General features: G+C 43.9%; 1 protein-coding gene across 5 annotated transcripts in view; it reads right to left on the minus strand.

The window, feature by feature from the left end:
* Positions 1-20,604, minus strand: part of bmp2k (BMP2 inducible kinase) — a 184,547-nt gene that overhangs the window by 100,287 nt on the left and 63,656 nt on the right. For 3 of the 5 annotated variants that reach the window (XM_038791806.1, XM_038791805.1, XM_038791808.1), the window contains one exon: positions 5,328-5,446. In XM_038791806.1, coding sequence (XP_038647734.1) covers positions 5,328-5,446 — 119 coding nt within the window. Of the gene's footprint in view, positions 1-5,327; positions 5,447-10,719; positions 10,893-20,604 lie in introns of those variants that run through there. The other 2 variants (XM_038791807.1, XM_038791809.1) reach the window with 2 other exon arrangements.

A 20,604-nucleotide genomic window follows, 5' to 3' on the forward strand; every position in this document is an offset into this window, starting at 1 on the left:
AGCTTAATTTTACCAGGCTGGTGGAGCAGATGGAGGAGGAATTTAAAAGGTGGGACATGGTGCCGCTATCGTTGGCGGGTAGAGTGCAGTCCGTCAAAATTGTTCCTCTTCCAGTGTCTGCCCATCTTTATCCCTAGGGCCTTTTTTTTTTAGAAGGGTGACTAGTAGCATCATGAGCTTTGTTTGGGCGCATGGGACCCCGAGGGTGAAGAGGGTCTTCTTGGAGCGGGGTAGGGATGGGGGGGGGGGGGGCTGGCGTTACCCAATCTCTCGGGGTATTATTGGGCGGCCAATGTGTCGATGGTGCGCAAGTGGGTGATGGAGGGGGAGGGGGCAGCATGGAAACGGATGGAGAGGGCGTCCTGTGGAGAAAGAAGCCTGGGGGCCCTGGTAACGGCGCCGTGGCCGCTCCCTCCCACGAGGTATACCACGAGCCCGGTGGTGGTGTCTACCCTCAAGATTTGGGGGCAGTGGAGGCGACACAGGGGAGAAGTGGGGGGCTCGATGGAGGCTCCATTAAGGGGGAACCATCGGTTCGTCCCGGGGAACATGGATGGGGGATTTCAGGGTTGGCACAGAGCGGGCATCAGACAGCTGAGGGACCTGTTTATTGAAGGGAGGTTTGCGAGCCTGGGGGAGTTGGAGGAGAAATTTGGGCTCCCCCCCGGGGAACATGTTCAGGTATCTGCAGGTAAAGGCGTTTGCTGGACGGCAGGTGGAGGGATTCCCTTCGCTTCCCGCGAGGGGGGTGAGTGACAGGGTGCTTTTGGGGGTCTGGGTCGGAGAGGGGAAGATATCTCATATCTACAAGGTTATGCAGGAGGTGGAGGATGCGTCAGTAGAGGAGCTGAAAGCTAAGTGGGAGGGGGAACAGATTGAAGACGGGACATGGGCTGATGCCCTGGAGAGGGTTAATTCTTCCTCCTCATGTGCGCGGCTTAGTCTCATCCAATTCAAGGTGCTGCACCGGGCCCACATGTCCAGGTCTAGGATGAGTAGGTTCTTTGGGGGTGAGGACAGGTGTGTCAGGTGTTCGGGGAGTCCAGCGAACCATGCCCATATGTTCTGGGCATGCCCGGCACTGGAAGAGTTCTGGAAGGGGGTGGCGAGGACGGTGTCAAGGGTGGTGGGATCCAGGGTCAAGCCAGGATGGGGACTCGCGATTTTGGGGTTGGGGTGGAGCCGGGAGTGCAGGAGGCGAAAGAGGCCGGTGTGCTGGCCTTTGCGTCCCTAGTAGCCCGACGAAGGATCTTGCTACAATGGAAGGATGCGAGGCCCCCAAGCGTGGAGACCTGGACCAATGACATGGCAGGATTTATCAAACTGGAGAAGGTCAAATTTGCCCTGAGAGGATCGGTACAAGGGTTCTTTAGGCAGTGGCAACCTTTCCTCGACTTTCTGGCTCAACGATAGGGTACTGGGACAGCAGCAGCAGCAACCCGAGGGGGAAGGGGGACGACGATGACTATGTTTGTCTATTTAACTTTAATTTATTTTTAAGTTTTTTTGTTGTTCATTGGGGTTGGGGGTGGATGTGATACATGCGCTGGTACGGTCTGGGGGGTGTTACAGTTATTATGGGGTTATTTGGTTGCATTTCATTGTTTGTTGTTATATTTTCTGTAAAAAATTCCAATAAAAATTTTTTTTTTAAAAAGCAGCTGAAAGATGAACGGATGCGGAGGCAGATGTTGTAGCCTTCGCCTCGTTGATCACCCGAAGGCGGATCCTGATGGGGTGGAGAGCAACCGCTCCACCCTGCGCCCTGGCGTGGCGGGGAGAACTTGTTGGAATTCTTGACTCTTGAGAAGGTAAAGTTTGAACTGAGGGGAAGGATGGAGGGGTTCTACATCATGGGCATTATTCATCATGCACTTTCAAGAACTGGATAATACCGAACATTAGTTGGCAGGGGTGGGGACGGTGTGTGTTGATGGTGTCTATGGGTGATTCCTGATTCCTTTTTGTCATCTGTTTAGGTGAACATGCGGGCTAATGTTTGGGGTTTGGTGGGAGAATGGGATCGTTGTTATTGATATGGGGATTGACATATTTGTTAATGATTATTGTTTGTTGTTGGTGGGTGTAAATTTGGGAGAAAATGTGAAAAAGGAGAATAAAAAATACTTTTTTTTTTTAAAAAGTAGCTGAAGGTGGCATCCAAAACTTGAATTGTGTGATTAATAATTCATTGCTCAACTTGCTTACAAATAGTGTGCATTAACCAAATGCATCAATGTCGAATTCCCTCAGTAAATTAACACGACTGCTTAAACAGTAATCAGATGTTGCCATTGGGTGAGGGTTGACTATTGATGGAGCATGCGCAGTTAGCGACAGCCATTTTTGTCGGGGGTAATGGTGGAACCTGGCCTTCTGCTCTGCCAGCGCCTGATCCTTGATCTGGAAGCATCTCCCCGTGGAACGGCCAGCGCCATCCCATCCGCCGGCGCCCAATCAAAATGCCCCCCCCCCCCCGATTTTGGTCCTGTGGCCCACGTGACACCAGCGTCTGACATCATGCCGCCAGTGACACGCTTCCAACCACCAATCAGGGACAACCTCAGCCCCAGTGAAGAATAATCAGCGTCTGGCAGTGCAATTTAAACACAGCAATGAGGTCAAGACCAGTGACGCCACAGGTATATGAACTAAGCGTGCGAATATCTCTCTCCCTCTTGCTTCGGGAACAGCTGAAGAAATATAACTGTGCTGCACCTTTGGGTGCTGAATAAAGCCATTGAAATTTAACAAAAGAACTCGACTCTCTGTGGAAACAAAGAGATCTAACAACTATTCTATATGAAATCAAATGATTCCTTCCCAAGTGCAAGGGGTTCAACTAATGTCCTTTAGGGAAGGATATCTTCCATCATTATCTGATCTAGATACGAGACTCCAGACCTACAGCAATGTGGATCTGGTGCTGAGGAGTAAGCTAAAGAGAAACACTTGGGTAAGAGAGAACATTGCATTGCAACATTTAGATTAGTAACGTAGAAAAGCAAGGAACAATCTAAAGTAGAATGTCTAAATTGGTCAAGGATTATTTCAATGGGACATGTAATCTAGCCAGGTTAAAACAGAATCAAAGATTGACAGGAAAAATAGTAATGGAATAATGGGTAAACTTTAAAGAGGAGATGTTTCAGACAAATACTTGGTTATTTCCAAGAACAGTGAAAGGTAAGGGGATCAAAGTCAGGGCAGTCTGAATGAAGAAGATGGAGAATATGAAGGGGGGGAAAAAAGGGTCTGATGCACGTCAGGTAAATTAATCAAGAGAGACTCAAGCCAAATGCAATAACTTGAGAGGGGATGTGAAAAGGAAAATAAGACTTGCCATGAGAGAATATGAAAATAGAAAAGCAGTTAACATAAAAGAGAAGCCGAAAATCTTGTAAATGGTAAAATAGTTAAGAGGTGGGGTGAGGCTGATTAGGGATAAGGAGGGAGATAGATGTTCAGAGGTGCAGGACGTGGCAGGGGGTAAAAACAGGTGCATTGAGAGATACAAGTTAAATCAGGAGATCCAGAGCAAATGTTACGTCATGCTTGACGAATTTAATTGTTTTTTTTGATGAAGTAACAGAGAAGATTGATTACGGGAAAACTATGAATGTTGTCCATATGGATTTTAAGAAAGCTTTCCACAAAGTTTCACATAGAAAGCTGGCTAACAAAACGGAGGTGGAATAGGAGGGCTCTTGGCAACTTGGCTTAAGGACAGAAAACAGCACGTTTTGGTAAATTATTGTTTTTTGGATGCAGGGTGGTAGGTAGTTGCATTTTCCAAGCTTATACATAAATGATTTGGACATTGGAAAAAAAAAATTCAGCTTATACCAAAATTGGAGGTGCAGCAAACAGGATGATACCAACTGAGTGCAACAAGACACGGAATGGCTAGCAGAGTTGAGAGACAAATGGTAAAAGGAATTTAGTACAGTCAAGTGCGAGGTGAAATATTTTGGCAGAAGTGATAAGGAGAGGCAAGATAAACTTAATGACAGTTCTAAAGAATGTGAAGGACGAATGGGCCGAGTGTTAATATGCATAGGTCTTTGAAGGTGGTAGGACTTGTTGAGAGTGGTCAGCAAAACATATGGGATCTTGGACTTCAGGGGTAGAGATATGGAGTACAAAATCAGGAAGTTATGCTGAACTTGTGTTAGACCAGAACAAGAGTATTGTATCCAGTTCTGGGGCTGAATTGTCCGCCGTCGGGATTCTCCATTTTGCCGGCAGCCCGGGGGTTTCCCGACGGCATGGGGCAACCCCACAATGGGAAACCCCATTGACCAGCCGACGAAACGGCAAATCCTGACTGCGTGCCGCACTGGGACAGAGAAACCCACCCATGGTCTCCACACCCAAATATGGATGTACGGGTCCTTGAGAGTGCGCACAGGACACAGAATGGTTCCATAGGTGAAGGATTTTAGCTACAAGGTTCGGTTGGAGAAGCTGAGGTTATTCACCTGGGAGCAGAGGTGATTGAGCGAATATTTAATTGACAAGAAAAGCAGTTCCCGTGAGCTGATGGTACAAGGATTGGGGAAGCAGATTTTAAAGTTTTGAGCAAGAGATGCAGGAGTGATGTGAAGAAGTTTTTTTATTCTGCCTACTAGGATGGTAAAAGCAGAGACGATTAGAACAGTACAGCACAGAACAGGCCCTTCGGCCCTCGATGTTGTGCCGAGCAATGATCACCCTACTCAAGCCCACGTATACCTATCCCAGTAACCCAACAACCCCCATTAACCTTATTTTTTTTTTTTAGGACACTAAGGGCAATTTAGCCTGGCCAATCCACCTAACCCGCACATCTTTGGACTGTGGGACGAAATCGGAGCACCCGGAGGAAACCCACGCACACACGGGGAGGATGTGCAGACTCCACACAGACAGTGACCCGGCCGGGAATCGAACCTGGGACCCTGGAGCTGTGAAGCATTTATGCTAATCACCATGCTACCGTTGTAGCATTTCTAAAGGAAACAAAATGTACAACTTGAGGCCAAAATATCTTCAGGGCTACAGGTATAGATCAGGGGAATGGGACTGAATGGCAGAGAGCCAGTACGGACTTGGTGGGCTGGATTGTCTCCTTCTGTGTCATAATAACTACAACTCCGACAAAGACTCGACTCGTCTCATTTTAAAATTTTGCTCATCAACCACGATACCAAAATTTACCTACAATTATCTCCTAAAAAGACTAAAGTGATTTAGTATAAATGGAGAGTTCAAAGTAGTCTTCCAGAATTCATCACAAATTCCATTTTTGATTTACAATTTGTGTATCCGAATCAAAATCTGCTTACCATAATAGTAACTTCCCTTTTACATATGTTCAGGTCATGTGCATCATTAACATACATGCGTTTCAGGGCACAGCGTACTCCACCGTGGGTTCGAGCCAAGAACACCAAGGAGAATCCACCTATAACATTTTAAGAAAAGATTATAATTAAACTTAAAGCAATTATTTCTGACCAAAAACATCTCATGAATTGCACAAATTTAAAAATCTCTCTTTCCCCCCCCCCCCCCAAAATCCCGAATAACCCTTGATTTTCTGTCCAGCAAATATCTGTCCAACTCTTCCTCGAGTACATTCAATGATCCAGCCCCACAGGGTAGACGATTCCAAATACTAATGACCATCAATTCCCTCAGGATCTTGTTCTTTTGAATAAGGTCACCCTGTTTTCTTCTAAATTCCAACGGGTGCAGGCCCAACCTATCAACCGTTCTTCACAGGCCCTTTATTCCAGGAATCAACCTAGTGTGAACATCCTCTGATCTGCTAACAACATTATATATTTTTTTAAATAAGGAAACCAAAACTGTACACAGTACTCCAGTCGTGTCTCAATGTCCAATACAGCAACAGGATGCTTAAAAAGGAAAGTAGAGTATGAGTGAAAGCTAGCTAATATTATAAAACAGAAAGTAAGAGTTTTTACATGTATTTAAAGGGAGGCACACCAACTATAAAACTAGTGTAGATCCTCAAGAAAGAGTCTGGGTAATCATGGAAATGGCAGAAGGAGTGAACAAGTATTTTTTGTCTGGTTTCATTATAAAAGAAAATTTCCCAAAAGTACTTGAAAATGAAAACATGAATGCAAAGGAGAAACAATCATGAGAGAAAAGGTGCTTGGAAACTATTAGACCAAAATGCTGACAAGTACATTAGACCAAAGTCTGTTTTCTAGATTCTTAAACGTCTATATAGCAGATTCACTGTTTTAATTGCTTTTATTACTTTTCTTTGTATAAAATTAGGAAAATTTAACAATAGAATCCACTAGCTTCTTACCCGTGTTTATAGGAATTAGTAAAAACTTAAGTCTACAACAGAAACAGAAGCTCCACAATTTTCTAGTCATTTTTCAAACAAGAAATATCTTGGGCGTGATTCTCCATCCCGCTGTACCTGTTCTCTGGTGCGGCGAGTCCCTGCCGGCAGCGGGATCCTCTATCCCACCAGCCAGCCAATGTGGTTTCCCTTTGTGAGCACCTTCATACCATCAGAAAATCCGTGGGAATGGGTGCGCTGCCAGTGAAGCGGAGGATCCGTCAACGGAGAATCCAAACTCTTGGATTTATATAGTACCGTTAATGTAATAAGACATCCTAGACACTTCACAGGAACATTGTCAAACATGATTTGGCACTGAGCCAGAGTGATACAAGGTAGATTTTCAGTAGTGTGTAAAGAATGAAAGAGGCGGAGGCGCTAAAAGAGGAATTTCAGAACTTAGTAGCTGAAGCAGGCCACCAGTGATGGACCGATTATAATTTGGAACGTTCAAGGGGACCATGTCTAGAAGTTTTTCTTTCAGGATTTACAATGAAAAGTCTGAACTAAGCCTACAGCCATAACATGGTCTATCACTCATTCCTGTTCTCATGTGGAGGTGCATAGGTTTGAGACAACTGGTCATATGAAGAATAAATACCAATGTAGACTAGCTGGATCAAACAACAATTTAGGAGTTGCAATTTTCATGCAATTCCTATGGAACAGTACTCCTCCATGATGACCATGCATTGGAGGATGCTTGGAGGCAAAGAACATACACACTCTGGGTAAGGAAATTGGTCAGGCATGCCTCGCTGACTGAACCAGCCAAGTCTTCAGCATAGCTGTTTGACTGGAGCTGCACTCGATCAATACAAGTAATCCTCTTAATCTCATCCTCGCCAATGTATCCATCACAGACAAAACCATTCTTAAGAATCGGTAGATTCACCACCAGAAAGCTTCTTTTCCAGAGTGTGGACATCCTCCAGTGGGCAGAGTGGCACTGTGCAATCATTGCATAAAGTCAGATAACTGGTAGAAATCTAGCAGCTTAAAATTGAAGTGGCACATTTGGATGAGAAAAAATACGAGGAGGCTTAAATGAAGCATAAAGATCGGCATAGATTGATCAGGCTGAATGGCCCATTTCTATGTGTTATGATCCAGCATATGTTAATTGCCATGTAAATCAAATCCCAAAAAGGAAAACTGGCAAACAGATCACACTTTTTTTTTGTATTCTGGCCCAGGGAAGGCAAGTTTACTTAATTCAGAAGCCACTAATTCCAGTAACACGTTTGGAATTTTAAGCATTAAATTAAAACATTTATTAACAAAAGAAAACAAACACACCGGATTGAATTTACACGGTTAAAATTAGTCTTACAAAACATTCCCCCAACAAGACTTCCTAATTGGTACGACTCAAATAAACTCCCACCAGGCAACAATCCCTTATAAATGTTTAACTATAAAAATTCCAGTAACATTACCCCAAGGTAAAGCTACAGCGAGGACCACCACACAAGTCTCTTACTCTCTTCATCCACTCTGTTGTGGAACTTCAAACACCAGGCTGCTTTGTTGCAGCCTCCAGAGTTTTCTGGCTTTAACTCTGTAGCTAATCTCTTCGAGCCTAAAGTTGTCGCTCAAAGAGGTCTCAGTCACCATCAAAACAAAGCTCTCAAACTCTCACCTTAAATATTCCTTTTCCTCTTTCATCTGGATTCCATTGTTTTTAAGCTTCTCTTAGAAACTTAACTTTCCTAGAAAAATATTTCCATGTCCTTGCTTTGTTTATTCAACATTTTTAAGCTGTAAAATACTTTTAACTTCATTTTGAAATTTAACTATTGAAAAAAAAACCCTTCCTCATCTCCCAATTAAAATTTCTACATACAGATTGCTTACAGAAAATTCACTTGGTCAACCTACTTCAAATGCATGTCTTGCACACCTATATTCCTTTGAAGTCCTAAATCTTGTAGACAATCAGTCCCCAGCTTAATTACATTCACACACAGACACACAAGCCTGCTTCACAAGATAGCATTACAAACCCGAAAAATATTAAATATGCCATCTTGTCACATGAAATATATCCTAAACAATTGTATGCCCTCTTCAGTTGCCTGGATGAATGCAGATTCAACAACACTGAAGCAGCTGAATGCCATCTGAAACCAAGCAGTCCATTTAGTCGGCGGTCCATTCACAGTGCTGCACAGTGGCAACAGTGTCCACCAGCGAAAAGATGCCTGACAGCAATTCAGCATAGCTACTTCAATAGCACTTTCCAAATCTATAATCTCTTCGTTCTAGAAGGATATGAGCATCTGACACTTGGGATCACCACAAGTTCCTCTCCATGTCTTAGCACCCTGATTTGGAACGGTATTGCTGTTCCTTCACTGCTGCTGCGTCAGAATCCTGGAATTCCCTGACAGGACTAAGTGTATCTACTCCACACAAACTGCAGCAGGTCAAGGCAGCAACACACCACCCACCACCTCCTCAAGAGAAGTTTATGCTGGCCTTTCCAGGATGGCAATTTCAAAGAACCAATTAAAGTTGTTCAATTATATCCACTCCACGGGAAACAAAAATAAATCCAACTTGTCCATATGTTATCCCATCAGCTTCAGCTCATCATCAGCCAGGTGATGAAAGGTGTCAAAAGCCATCAAATAACACTTACTCACCATTAACTCATTACACACTCCTCAGTTCAGGTTCTACCAGTGAGACTATGCTCCAAACCTCAGCATACATTTGATCCAAAGTGCAGCACTGGAGGGTCAGCCTAGATTTTGTGTTCATGTCTCTCAAGTGAAATTTCACCCCACTAACTCTGATGTTGCCCACAAATTCCTCTAAGATTAAAAAGATTATGAACAAAAACATATATAAGCAGTAGGTTGTACAGCTCCTTGAGCTTGCATCACAATTCAATAAGATTGTGATTGCTTGATTGATCTATCACCTTACTTCCACTTTTCTACCCAACCCTGACTTCCTTAGAAGTCCAAAAATCCATCTCACCTGGATTTACTCACTGATGGAGTATGCATAGACCTCTGGAATAGGGAACTCCAAAAATTCAGGCTCCCAAAGAAAATAAATCCTCAACTCAACTTTAAATAACCCGGTATCCTGAGACTACACCTCCGAGTTTTAGGCCATCTAATCAGGGAAATTACCTTAGCACCTCTGCTGTTAAGTCAGCTCAGAAAAGCTTCAAGGTGATCACCTGTTATTCTTCCAGAACTCCAGAAGGTATAAGCTCAATCTACTCAGTCTATCATGGGAAAACCCTTTCATCACAGGAATAAATCTAGTGAATCTCACTGCAACCCCCTCCCCCTCCCGGCAGATGCCCTTTCTTAGATAAGACAACCTCAGTTGTGCTCAATGTTCCACATGTGATCTTACCAAAGTCTTGTACAGATGTAGGAAGACTTCCTTACCATTTTACTTCAACCTCCTTGCAATTAAGGACAACATGGCATTTCATTATTGTTTGCTGTACCTGCATGCCAACTTGAGTGCTTCTTTGGATGACACTAAATCCCTTTGAATACCCAACATTTAAAAGTTTCTCACGATTTAAGACATATTTCACTCTTCTATTATTTCTCCCATAATGAATAACCCTCAGTTCACCACCCATATTGCATCTGATGCTGCAGCCACTCATTTAACCTATGCATATCCATTTGCAGCCATTGTGATCTCCACACAGATGCCTGCCCCACCCAGTTTTGTATCATTAGCAAACTTGGGGCACATCCAAATAATTGATTTTAAATAGCGAGGGCCCCAGCACTGATCCTTGCAGCATTCTACTAGTTACAGCCTACTTGAAAATATCCCATTTATCCCCATTGCTGCCTGCCCTTCAACCAATTGACTAATAATGCCGAACCCCAACTCCATGAGCCACTTTCTTGTGTATTCACCTTCAGCATAGCTGAATCTCTCAAGCCCCTTCCCTTATGGAATGCCTTTTGGAAATAACAGCATATAATTTGTTGATTCCCCTTTATTTACCCGACTCATTACATCCTCAAAAATCTTGTCAAATACGACTGCCCTTTTGTAAAACACAGTAAGAAGTCTTACAACACCAGGTTAAAGTCCAACAGGTTTGTTTTAAACACTAGCTTTCGGAGCACTGCTCCTTCCTCAGGTGACTCTGAGAAGTCATTCACCTGAGGAAGGAGCAGTGCTCCGAAAGCTAGTGCTTGAAACAAACCTGTTGGACTTTAACCTGGTGTTGTAAGACTTCTTACTGTGCTCACCCCAGTCCAACGCCGGCATCTCCACATCTTTTGTAAAACCACATCGATTTTGATTTTGTATGATAATGCTATGATTTCCTCAAGTGCACAATAAAGACTTACTTGATAATAGATTTCAGCATGTCTGGAGGCTGATGTCAGGATGACTGACCTGTATTTCTCAATTTTATATCTCCTTCCTTTCTTGGAACAGTGGTTTTCCACTTGTTAACTTCCAATCCAATGGGACCTTCCAGAATTAAGGAATTTTGGAAAGTCATAACTGGTGTATCTACTATCTCTGCAGTAACCTCTTTCAGGACCTTAGGCTATGGATGATCTGCTCCAAGGTGATCATATTTTAATCCCTTAAATCTCTTCAATAGTCTTTCTCTGCTGAAATCAATTACTTCAGGTTCCTCGCTCTTATTTGCTTCTATTTCTCCTATGCAGCCAAGTTTTCTACTATGGAAACAGACAAAATATTTGTTCAATGTCTTTGTTATTTCTTCATTCTTCATAATTTCTCCTAATTCTGCCTCCAAGGGACCAAACATTAATTTTAGCTACTCTTTATTTTTACATATTTTAAAAGCCCTTAAAATCTATTTTCATGTTCCTAGCTAGTTTACTCTGATATTCTATTTTTACCCTGATCAATATGTTTACTAGCTTCTGAAGCACTCCCAATTCGCAGGTTTACTAAAATACCTGGCAATGTCATAAGCAGCTTCTGTTATTCTAATAATACCCTAAAGCTCTTAATGTGCCACGGATAGATGTTTCTCGCTGAGTTTTTGTTTTTCAATGAATGTAATTTGGAACATTTTGAATTGTTTCTCGTTTGCAACTCTTATTTACCCTATTTTACTCAATCAATCTTAAACCAGCTCTCGTTTCATACCTACATATTTAGCTTAAATTTTAAGACCCTTGTTTGAGATTGGAGTATGTTACTTTCAAACTTATATTATGGTCACTGGTTCCCAGGAGATCTTTTACTATGAGATTACTAATTAATCCTGTCTCATTACACAGTAAATCTAAAATAGCTTTAAACCTGGTTGGTTTCAATCCTGCTCCAGGAAACCGTCAAGAAAAAGATGCCACAAAATTCTACAAAACATCTCCAACAGCACCCTTTCCAATTTGATTGGTCGAGCCTACATGAAGGTGAAAGTCTCCCACACTTCTTTTTAAAAAAAGTTATTAAACATTTTCCATTTACAATAAATTTTAATAATAAAGCCAACATCACAAACCGTGGATGTAACACAGAATATTGCAATGAAAACACACCCCCCCCCCCCCCCCCCCAACCACAATCAACTAATTCTTTACAGTAGGCAATGAATGGTTGCCACCTCAAGTAGAACTCCTTAACCAGCATGTAGCTGACTTCCATTAGATCACCCAACCATGCCGAGGTGCTGGGCAGAGTAGATGACCTCCTCCACAGCAGAACTCATCTCTGGGCAATCAATGAGACTAAGGCAAGGACATGCCTTCACCCCCGTTTGCAGCCCCGGTGATATTCTGAAAATGGCCAAAGGACAAGGCTTCATTTCAATATTCGGAATCACTGACATGGCACTAAAGGAGGCGTCCCAAAAGCCCACCAGCTTCGGACATAACCACAATGTGCGTGTGGTTGGCTGGCCCCCCTGCGCATCACTCGCACCCGTCCTCCTCTACCCTATAAAGAAGTCGGTCACCTTTGAACATGGATGAGGTACCGGAGGACTGGAGAATTGTTATCCCCTTGTTTAAGAAGGGTAGCATGGATCATCCAGGTAATTATAGACCAGTGAGCCTGACGTAAGTGGTAGGGAAGCTGCTGGAGAAGATACTGAGGAATAGGATCTATTCCCATTTGGAAGAAAATGGGCTTATCAGTGATAAGCAACATGGTTTTGTGCAGAGAAGGTCATGTCTTACCAACTTAATAGAATTCTTTGAGGAAGCGACAAAGTTGATTGATGAGGGAAGGACTGTAGATGTCATATACATGGACTTCAGTAAGGCATTTGATAAGGTTCCCCATGGTAGGTTGATGGAGAAAGTGAAGTCACATGGAGTCCAGGGTGTACTAGCTAGATGGATAAAGAACTGGCTGGGCAACAGGAGACAGAGTAGTAGTGGAAGGAAGTTTCTCAAAATGGAGAACTGTGACAGTGGTGTTCCACAGGGATCCGTGCTGGGACCACTGTTGTTTGTGATATGCATAAATGATCTGGAGGAAGGTATAGGTGGTCCGATTATCAAGTTTGCAGATGACACTAAGATTGGTGGAATAGCAGATAGTGAAAGGGACTGTCAGAGAATACAGCAGAATATAGATAGATTGGAGAGTTGGGTGGAGAAATGACAGATGGAGTTCAATCCGGGCAAATGCAAGGTGATGCATTTTGGATGACCCAATTCAAGAGCGAACTATATGGTAAATGGAAAAGCCCTGGGGAAAATTGATGTAGAGAGAGATCTGGGTGTTCAGGTCCATTGTACCCTGAAGGTGGCTGCGCAGGTCGATAGAGTGGTCAAGAAGGGATACAGTAAGAAGTCTTACAACACCAGGTTAAAGTCCAACAGGTTTGTTTCAAACACGAGCTTTCGGAGCACGGCTCCTTCTTCACCTGAAGAAGGAGCCGTGCTCCGAAAGCTCGTGTTTGAAACAAACCTGTTGGACTTTAACCTGGTGTTGTAAGACTTCTTACTGTGCTCACCCCAGTCCAACGCCGGCATCTCCACATCAAGAAGGGATACGGCATGCTTTCCTTCATCGGAAGGGATATTGAGTACAAGAGTTGGCAGGTTATGTTACAGTTGTACAAGACTTTGGTTTGGCCACATTTGGAATACTGCGCACAGTTCTGGTCGCCACATTACCAAAAGGATGTGGATGCTTTGGAGAAGGTGCAGAGGAGGTTCACCAAGATGTTGCCTGGTATGGAATGTGCTAGCTATGAAGAGAGTTGAGTAAATTAGGATTATTTTAATTAGAAATCCGGAGGTTGAGGGGGGACCTCATTGAGGTCTACAAAATCATGAGAGGTATAGACAGGGTGGATAGCAAGAAGCTCCCCCCCCCCCCCAGAGTGGGGGGACTCGATTACTAGGGGTCACGAGTTCAAGGTGAGAGGGGAAAAGTTTAAGGGAGATATGCGTGGAAAGTTCTTGACGCAGAGGGTGGTGGGTGCCTGGAACACACTGCCGGCGGAGGTGGTAGAGGCGGGCACGATAGCGTCATTTAAGATGTATCAAGACAGATACATGAATGGGCAGGGAGCAGAGGGATACAGATCCTTAGATAATAGGCGACAGTTTTAGGTAGCGGATCTGGATCGGCGCAGGCTTGGAGGGCCGAAGGGCTGTAATTGTTCTTTGTTCTTAGCCTTGGCCAGATTAGCCTTATGCACTACCTTCAGCTGCATTAGGCTGAGCTGTGCACATGAAGATGTAGAGTTCAACCTATGAAGGGCCTCATTTCACACCATCATCCACTGCAAGCCCCAACTCCCCCCCCCCTCCCACTTCACTCTCACCCCATCCACCGGAACGGGTTCCTCTGACAGGATCCACCCATAGATGCCAGGCGGGCTGCCCTCCTCCGACCCCACTAGAGAAAGGATCCTCTCTATCAGAAACAGCAACGGTGCCACGGGAAAAGTCAGAAATACCCTGCACACAATGTAAAATTCCGAATCTGGAGATACCTAAACGAGTTTGATCTCGAAAGTCCAAACTTCACCGACATTTCATCTAAGCTGGCAAGCTGTCCCTCCACAAACCTAACCCAAATCTTTCAAGCCCCTTCCCGCCACACACCCCAAGTGTGGAGTCCTGTATTGATGGCTCAAATAAATGATTAGCACAAATAAGGGCCAACCATGACATGGACCCAACCTTAAAGTGCTGCCTGAATTGACTTTATATTCCAAGAACGGACACAACCACTGGGTTCAAAGAGCATCGCACCAGAGAAAATGGAAGCGAGGCCATCGCTAGCGCCTCAAAACTAGATTTCCGACACTACCATGCCTCTTATCTATCCCTATACGGAACCCGATCAATGCACCACCCCTGCATCTTCTCAACATTGGCTGCCCAATAGTAAATAAACAAATTGGGCAACGCTAGGCGCCCCCCCCCCCCCCCCCCCCCCCCCCCCCCCCCACCCGACGGTTTAACCTTTTGAAAAACTGTTCTGCAGATCCTCGGGGTCCTCCCCGCCTGTATAAAGGATGATATCACCCCATTAACCTTAACAAAACAAGATTTGGGGAGATAAACATGGAAAAAGAAACCAAAACCGTGGGAGAATATTCATTTTAATAGACTGTATTCTGCCTGTTAAGGTCAGGAGACAGTTGTCCCGCTTTTGCAAATCAGAATTATCCTCACTCACCAGACTGGCGCAATTAAACTTATGGAGCCACTCAAAAACCCGGATACCGGAAGCTGGATCTGCGAAGATGAAAGGGCAGCAACCCCAGGTTGGCTCCCCTCCCCTGGGACTAATCAAAGTACTTGTTCCAGATCCAACTTGTGTCCCGGAAAGAAGCGAAAGGTCCTTGTAGCTTCATTATTTCACCCATAGTGGGACACTTCTTTTACGAATATGGGGAAAAGCCCCCCACCCTTATATCCCACTACTTACCCAAAGCTCTCAAAGCAATGGCTAAGGGTTCAATTGCTAAAGCAAATAAGAGGGAATATCGGACATCCCTGTCTTCTCCTCCTATTCAATAAGAAGGACCCGAAGCTCAAGGGATTGTTGCGAACACTATATAATGTATATAATATAGTATATAATAATATGTATATAATAATCGCTCCCATGAAACAAACTTTGGCCCTAAACTGAAACCCTCCAGGGCTTCAAAATGGTATCGCCACTCAACCCTATCAAATGCTTTCACGGCTTCCAAAGATATAATCAGCCCTGGCTTGGGCCCAGCGGAAAGTGAGAACAATATTCAACAGCCACCAAATATTAGCTGTCAATTGCCGACCCTTAAAGCCTGTCGGATCCTCCTCAATCACCCCAGGGAGACAGGGCTCCAACCTCAAAGCCCTAGCCAGTATTTTGGCATTAACATTTAATAAAGACATGGGCTGGTATCACCCACACTCCGTGGGGTCCTTTAGCCTTCCTAAATCGAAGAGACACAGAAGCCTGCAAAGTAAATCGGGCATAGACCCCTGAAACAAGGATCATTAAACATCTCCACCAGCACACAGGATCAACTAATCCGCAAAATTCAACAGGAAACCCATCAGGCCAGGAGCTTTACTTGTCTGCATCCGTCATCAAATTACCACAGAGTCTAATGGGGCCTCCAACTCTTCCCATCTCTCAACACCGACAACTGGAAAAGTTAATCCACCTAAAATTGTTGATATATCCAACCTTCCCACCAGGGGTTCTGGCCTGTATGCCAGTGGTGGAAACCAAGCCAACTCTCAAATTCCTAACCTAAATAATCTCCCTGGAAGCTGTATGCCACCTCAGCTGATGGGCTAAAAGACAGCTGGCCTTCTCCCCATATTCATAAAACAAACAACCCTTGAATGCCAAAGCTGGCTCATTGCCTTGCCCGTGGACAACAGATCGATCTGCATCTGCACAGCTTCTTCCTACTTGCCAGGAGCTCTGGGGAGGGTCACACAAATACATGCAGTCCACTGCCAAGATAACATCCATCAACCGCCGCTGCTCCACCCTTATCTCTCTATCCATATGTACCTTACATGATATTCTCTCCTCCAATAGCTGCTGACAAGCGTACCCAGAGCGTGGAAAGAGACCGACTCATACTTATTAAACCTGACATACTCCTCAGTAGCCTTAGACATACACCCACAAAACCCCCTATCCGCCAGTAACCTTACATTCAACCTCATGAGCAGGACCCAACTCCAAAACCAAATCCACCAGATGTGGAGCATAGTTCAAAATGACAATAGCCGAATATTAAGCCTTCCTTACCCAATGAAGAAAAGACCCACACACCAGAAAAACGTCGATCCTGGAATAAACCTTGCGGACTGGAGAGAACAAGAAGAATCCCTCATCTCCCGAGTGCATAAACTGCCCCCTCCCCCCCACACTGGGAATCTCATATTTACAACAATAATAGGGCAGCATGGTAGCACAGTGGTTAGCCCTGTGGCTTCACAGCACCAGTGTCCCAGGTTCGATTCCCAGCTGTTGGGTAATGTGGACATTCAGAATTCTCCCTCTGTGTACCCAAACAGTTGCTGGAATGTGAAGACTGGCGGCTTTTCACAGTAACTTCATTGCAATGTAAGCCTACTTGTGAAAATAAAGATTATATAATACCTTAAAACAATATCCCACAAAACAGTTAACCCCCTAACACAACCATACATTTGCAAAACACCCCGATTCCATCATGAACAAAGAAATAATAACAAATATATACAAGATACCTCAAAACCCCTTCCAATCTACAAACATAAACGTCCCCAGAGCCCCATTAACTTGATGAAAGTCCATAATCGTTAAACAAAGGCATCAGTCTCATCCAAAGTATCAAAATAGTCCTTTGATCCCATTAACTTGATGAAAGTCCATGATCATTAACAAAGGCATCAGTCTCCTCAGAAGTATCAAAATAGCCCTCGCAGGATACACCACGCCAAACCACACTCCGTTCTTGAACCATGTGACCTTTGCCATATTGAAGGACACCCTCCACCTCGCAAGCTCCGCTCCGACATCTTGATAAATTGTAACTAGGCTTCTTTCCATCTCGGATCATAGTGCTCCTTGGCTCAGGAACCTCTCTTTCTACTAGAAGCTATGAAATCTTACAATGACTGCTCCTGGTGGTTCATTCGCCTGACGCTTCTGTCAAGTGTCCTATGTGCCCTTTCCAGCTCTGGAGGGGACATGAGTCCATCTTCCCCCATCATATTCCCAAACATCTGCGAGAAATACACAGTAGGATTCTAGCCCTTCACACCCTCCAGTAGCCACACAACTGAGGTTTTGTCTCCTTTCTCAAGGTCGTCCACCTTCAGACTCTTACATTTTTCTGCCACCAACAAAAACTCAGCCGCCAGCGAGGCAATTTGATTGCTGTGCCTTGTAGAGCTGTCTCTCACCCTTCAACACCTCACCATGCTCCTTCACCATCTCCAAAGTTTTTTCCAACTTTTCTCAGACGGGATCCAGCGACTCTTCAAACGACTTTTGATGGGTTTCAAACTTCTCTCCATTGCCTCTCGAAATGCTTGTCAAACTCAGTCACCAGTATCCCAGTTAACAGGTCTGCCGTAATCGGAGCAGCAGCAACCGGCGGAGCCACCGCCATCTTCCCTATAGAAACCTCAATTCCTTCGAAGAATTTCACCTGCAGGCTTCTGATCTCCAGCCTTTGACATTTTTCAGAAATAGCCTCCTTATATCTTCAAATGGGTAGAGTTTATCTACTAGAACACCCCAGGAACCAGACAAAGAGAGTTTTTAAAAATGTCGGGACCTACCTAATGCATGATCTCTCCCTACACGCTGCCCCCGGAAGTCATCTCCTACAATTATTACAATACCTTTATTAGGTGCTCCAATCATTTCTTGTTTAATGCTCTTTCCAACATAGGAATGCTGTTAAGGCACCTATAAACTACTCCACCAGCATTTTCTGACTCTTACTATCAATAATCTTCATCCTCCTCATTTCTCAATCTTGGCCACCATGTAAACAGGTCTCTGAGTTGGCAATGAGATCTAAACATTTATCTCTATTTGTGCCACTAGCTTATCTATATTACTGCAGATGCTTTGTGCAAAAGAGCCTTATAGTTTCATTTTCTGCATGAATCTTGCTCACCAATGTACATTTCCTGTTCAACTCACTGTCCCTTGTCCCATGCTGCTCATCATCTGCATCACTACACTGCTATGCCTCATGTTTTCTCAATCTCCTCTCACCTGAACCCTCACCCACTAGTGTTAAGGTCCTATCCTATTATAGGATTTGCCACAATTCCAGTCATGCCCAATTTTAGTGAAACCCATCTCAAAAGAACAGCTCTCTCTTCCCAGAGTACAGATGCCAGTGCCCCATGAATCCAAATTCCTCCTTCCAATACCACTCTGATCCACACATGTAATTCTCTAATCTGCTTTACTTTATGCCATTTTACATGTGGCTCAGTAATAATTAAGATAGAATTACCTTACGTGTTTAAATTTAGATCTTCACTCCTCAAACTCTCAGCAAAACATAGTTCCTAGTTCTACCTATATCATTGGTTCATTCACAGACCACGGCAACTGGATCCTACTTCTCCAATTTAATCTCCAGCTGCGAAAATGTCCTTTCATCCTCTTACCAGGCAGCCAACAGGACCTTCAGAGCTCCCAGTTAAGGTTGCAACGGACAGTAGCTATCCTCCAACTAAGCTGTCGCCTATCACTAACAATTTCCTTTTTAATTTCCCCACTTGAATGGCATCCCCATTGTTTGCTCATCCATCTTTCAGTTCTTCTCATCCATCCAGGTAGCAACGATCTCATTCATATCTGATGGTCAAAATCAAGCGCTGAAGCTTCTCCAGCACTATCTATTGGATCCCTACAGCTCCCCGACTTGTAGTCACAACCTCTTCCTAATCACTGACCAAAACTACTCTACTAAAGCCAAGGGATGGCTACCTCCTGTATGAAGTATCTAGGTAACTCTCCTGCTCTTTGATGCTCCCCAACATCAACAGCTCAGATTACAGCTCACATTTGCTGAAGTTACGGAAGCCACAGACATTTATTCACAGATTGCTTGTCCAAGACTGGAACGCATTCCATATGTTATAGTCACGGATAGAGGTAACTGTTACTGCCAGGAAATTTCTGCTAAAAATTTTAAAGTTTTACGTCAGTCTTACTGTTAATTTAAATTATAGCTGGAGAAAAACTTGATAAATTCCACCTGCACCAAATACCCGACTTACCACTTGTTCCTCCTCACACTCGGGCCTCATTGCATTTTGTGCTTTTCTTGGAAGATTAATGTCCCACATAATTATTATACCATCTTTGTTACATGCTCCAATCATTTCTTGTATTTGGCCACCAGCTTTTGCTGACCCGTGCTATTCTTAAAGATTTCATCTAATGATTAAAATTATTGATTTTCTGAGCCAAGATCTTTTATCATTATCATTTATTATGTCATCCTTTACGGTCAGGGCTGCCCCTCCACGTTTTCTATTCTGACTTTTCAAAATGTTGCGTACCTTAGAATGGAAATCTTGTTACATAGAACATACAGTGCAGAAGGAGGCCATTCGGCCCATCGAGTCTGCATCAACCCACTTAAGCCCTCACTTCCACCTTATCCCCATAACCCAATAACCCCATCTAACCTTTTTGGACACCAAGGGCAATTTATCACAGCCAATCCACCTAACCTGCATGTCTTTGGACTGTGGGAGGAAACCGGAGCACCCGGAAGAAACCCACGCAGACACAGGGAGAACGTGCAGACTCCGCACAGACAGCGACCCAGTGGGGAATCGAATCTGGGACCCTCGCGCTGTGAAGCCACAGTGCTATCCACGTGTGCTACCTTGCTGCTTAGATGTTATGTACCCTAGAAAATTTATTTCCATACTTCGTAACCTTGTAAACATGTCTCTGTAATGGTAATTTTAATTATCTATCTTATTGAGGATGTTTTGCACATTCAGCTAAACAACAATTTAAATTTTATTCTTTTACTGCCACTTTTCTGGAATTCTGGAATCCACTCACTCACTAACAACACTGTAGTTCATTATATAGTCCCATTATATAGTCAATTTTTCTTCATCCTCTGCTCATTTCCATTCAAATAAAGAGCCTTTAATTTTAATTGTGTTCATTCTCGGCTTGGACCTCATTCATAGATGTCACTGCTACTATTAAATCCCTTCTTGCAAAACTCTGATAATCATAGAATTATATTCAGACCATCGAGTCTACACCAACCCACTGAAAGAGCA

This window comes from Scyliorhinus canicula, chromosome 3 (genome assembly GCF_902713615.1).
Source record: "Scyliorhinus canicula chromosome 3, sScyCan1.1, whole genome shotgun sequence".
NCBI lineage: Eukaryota > Metazoa > Chordata > Chondrichthyes > Carcharhiniformes > Scyliorhinidae > Scyliorhinus > Scyliorhinus canicula.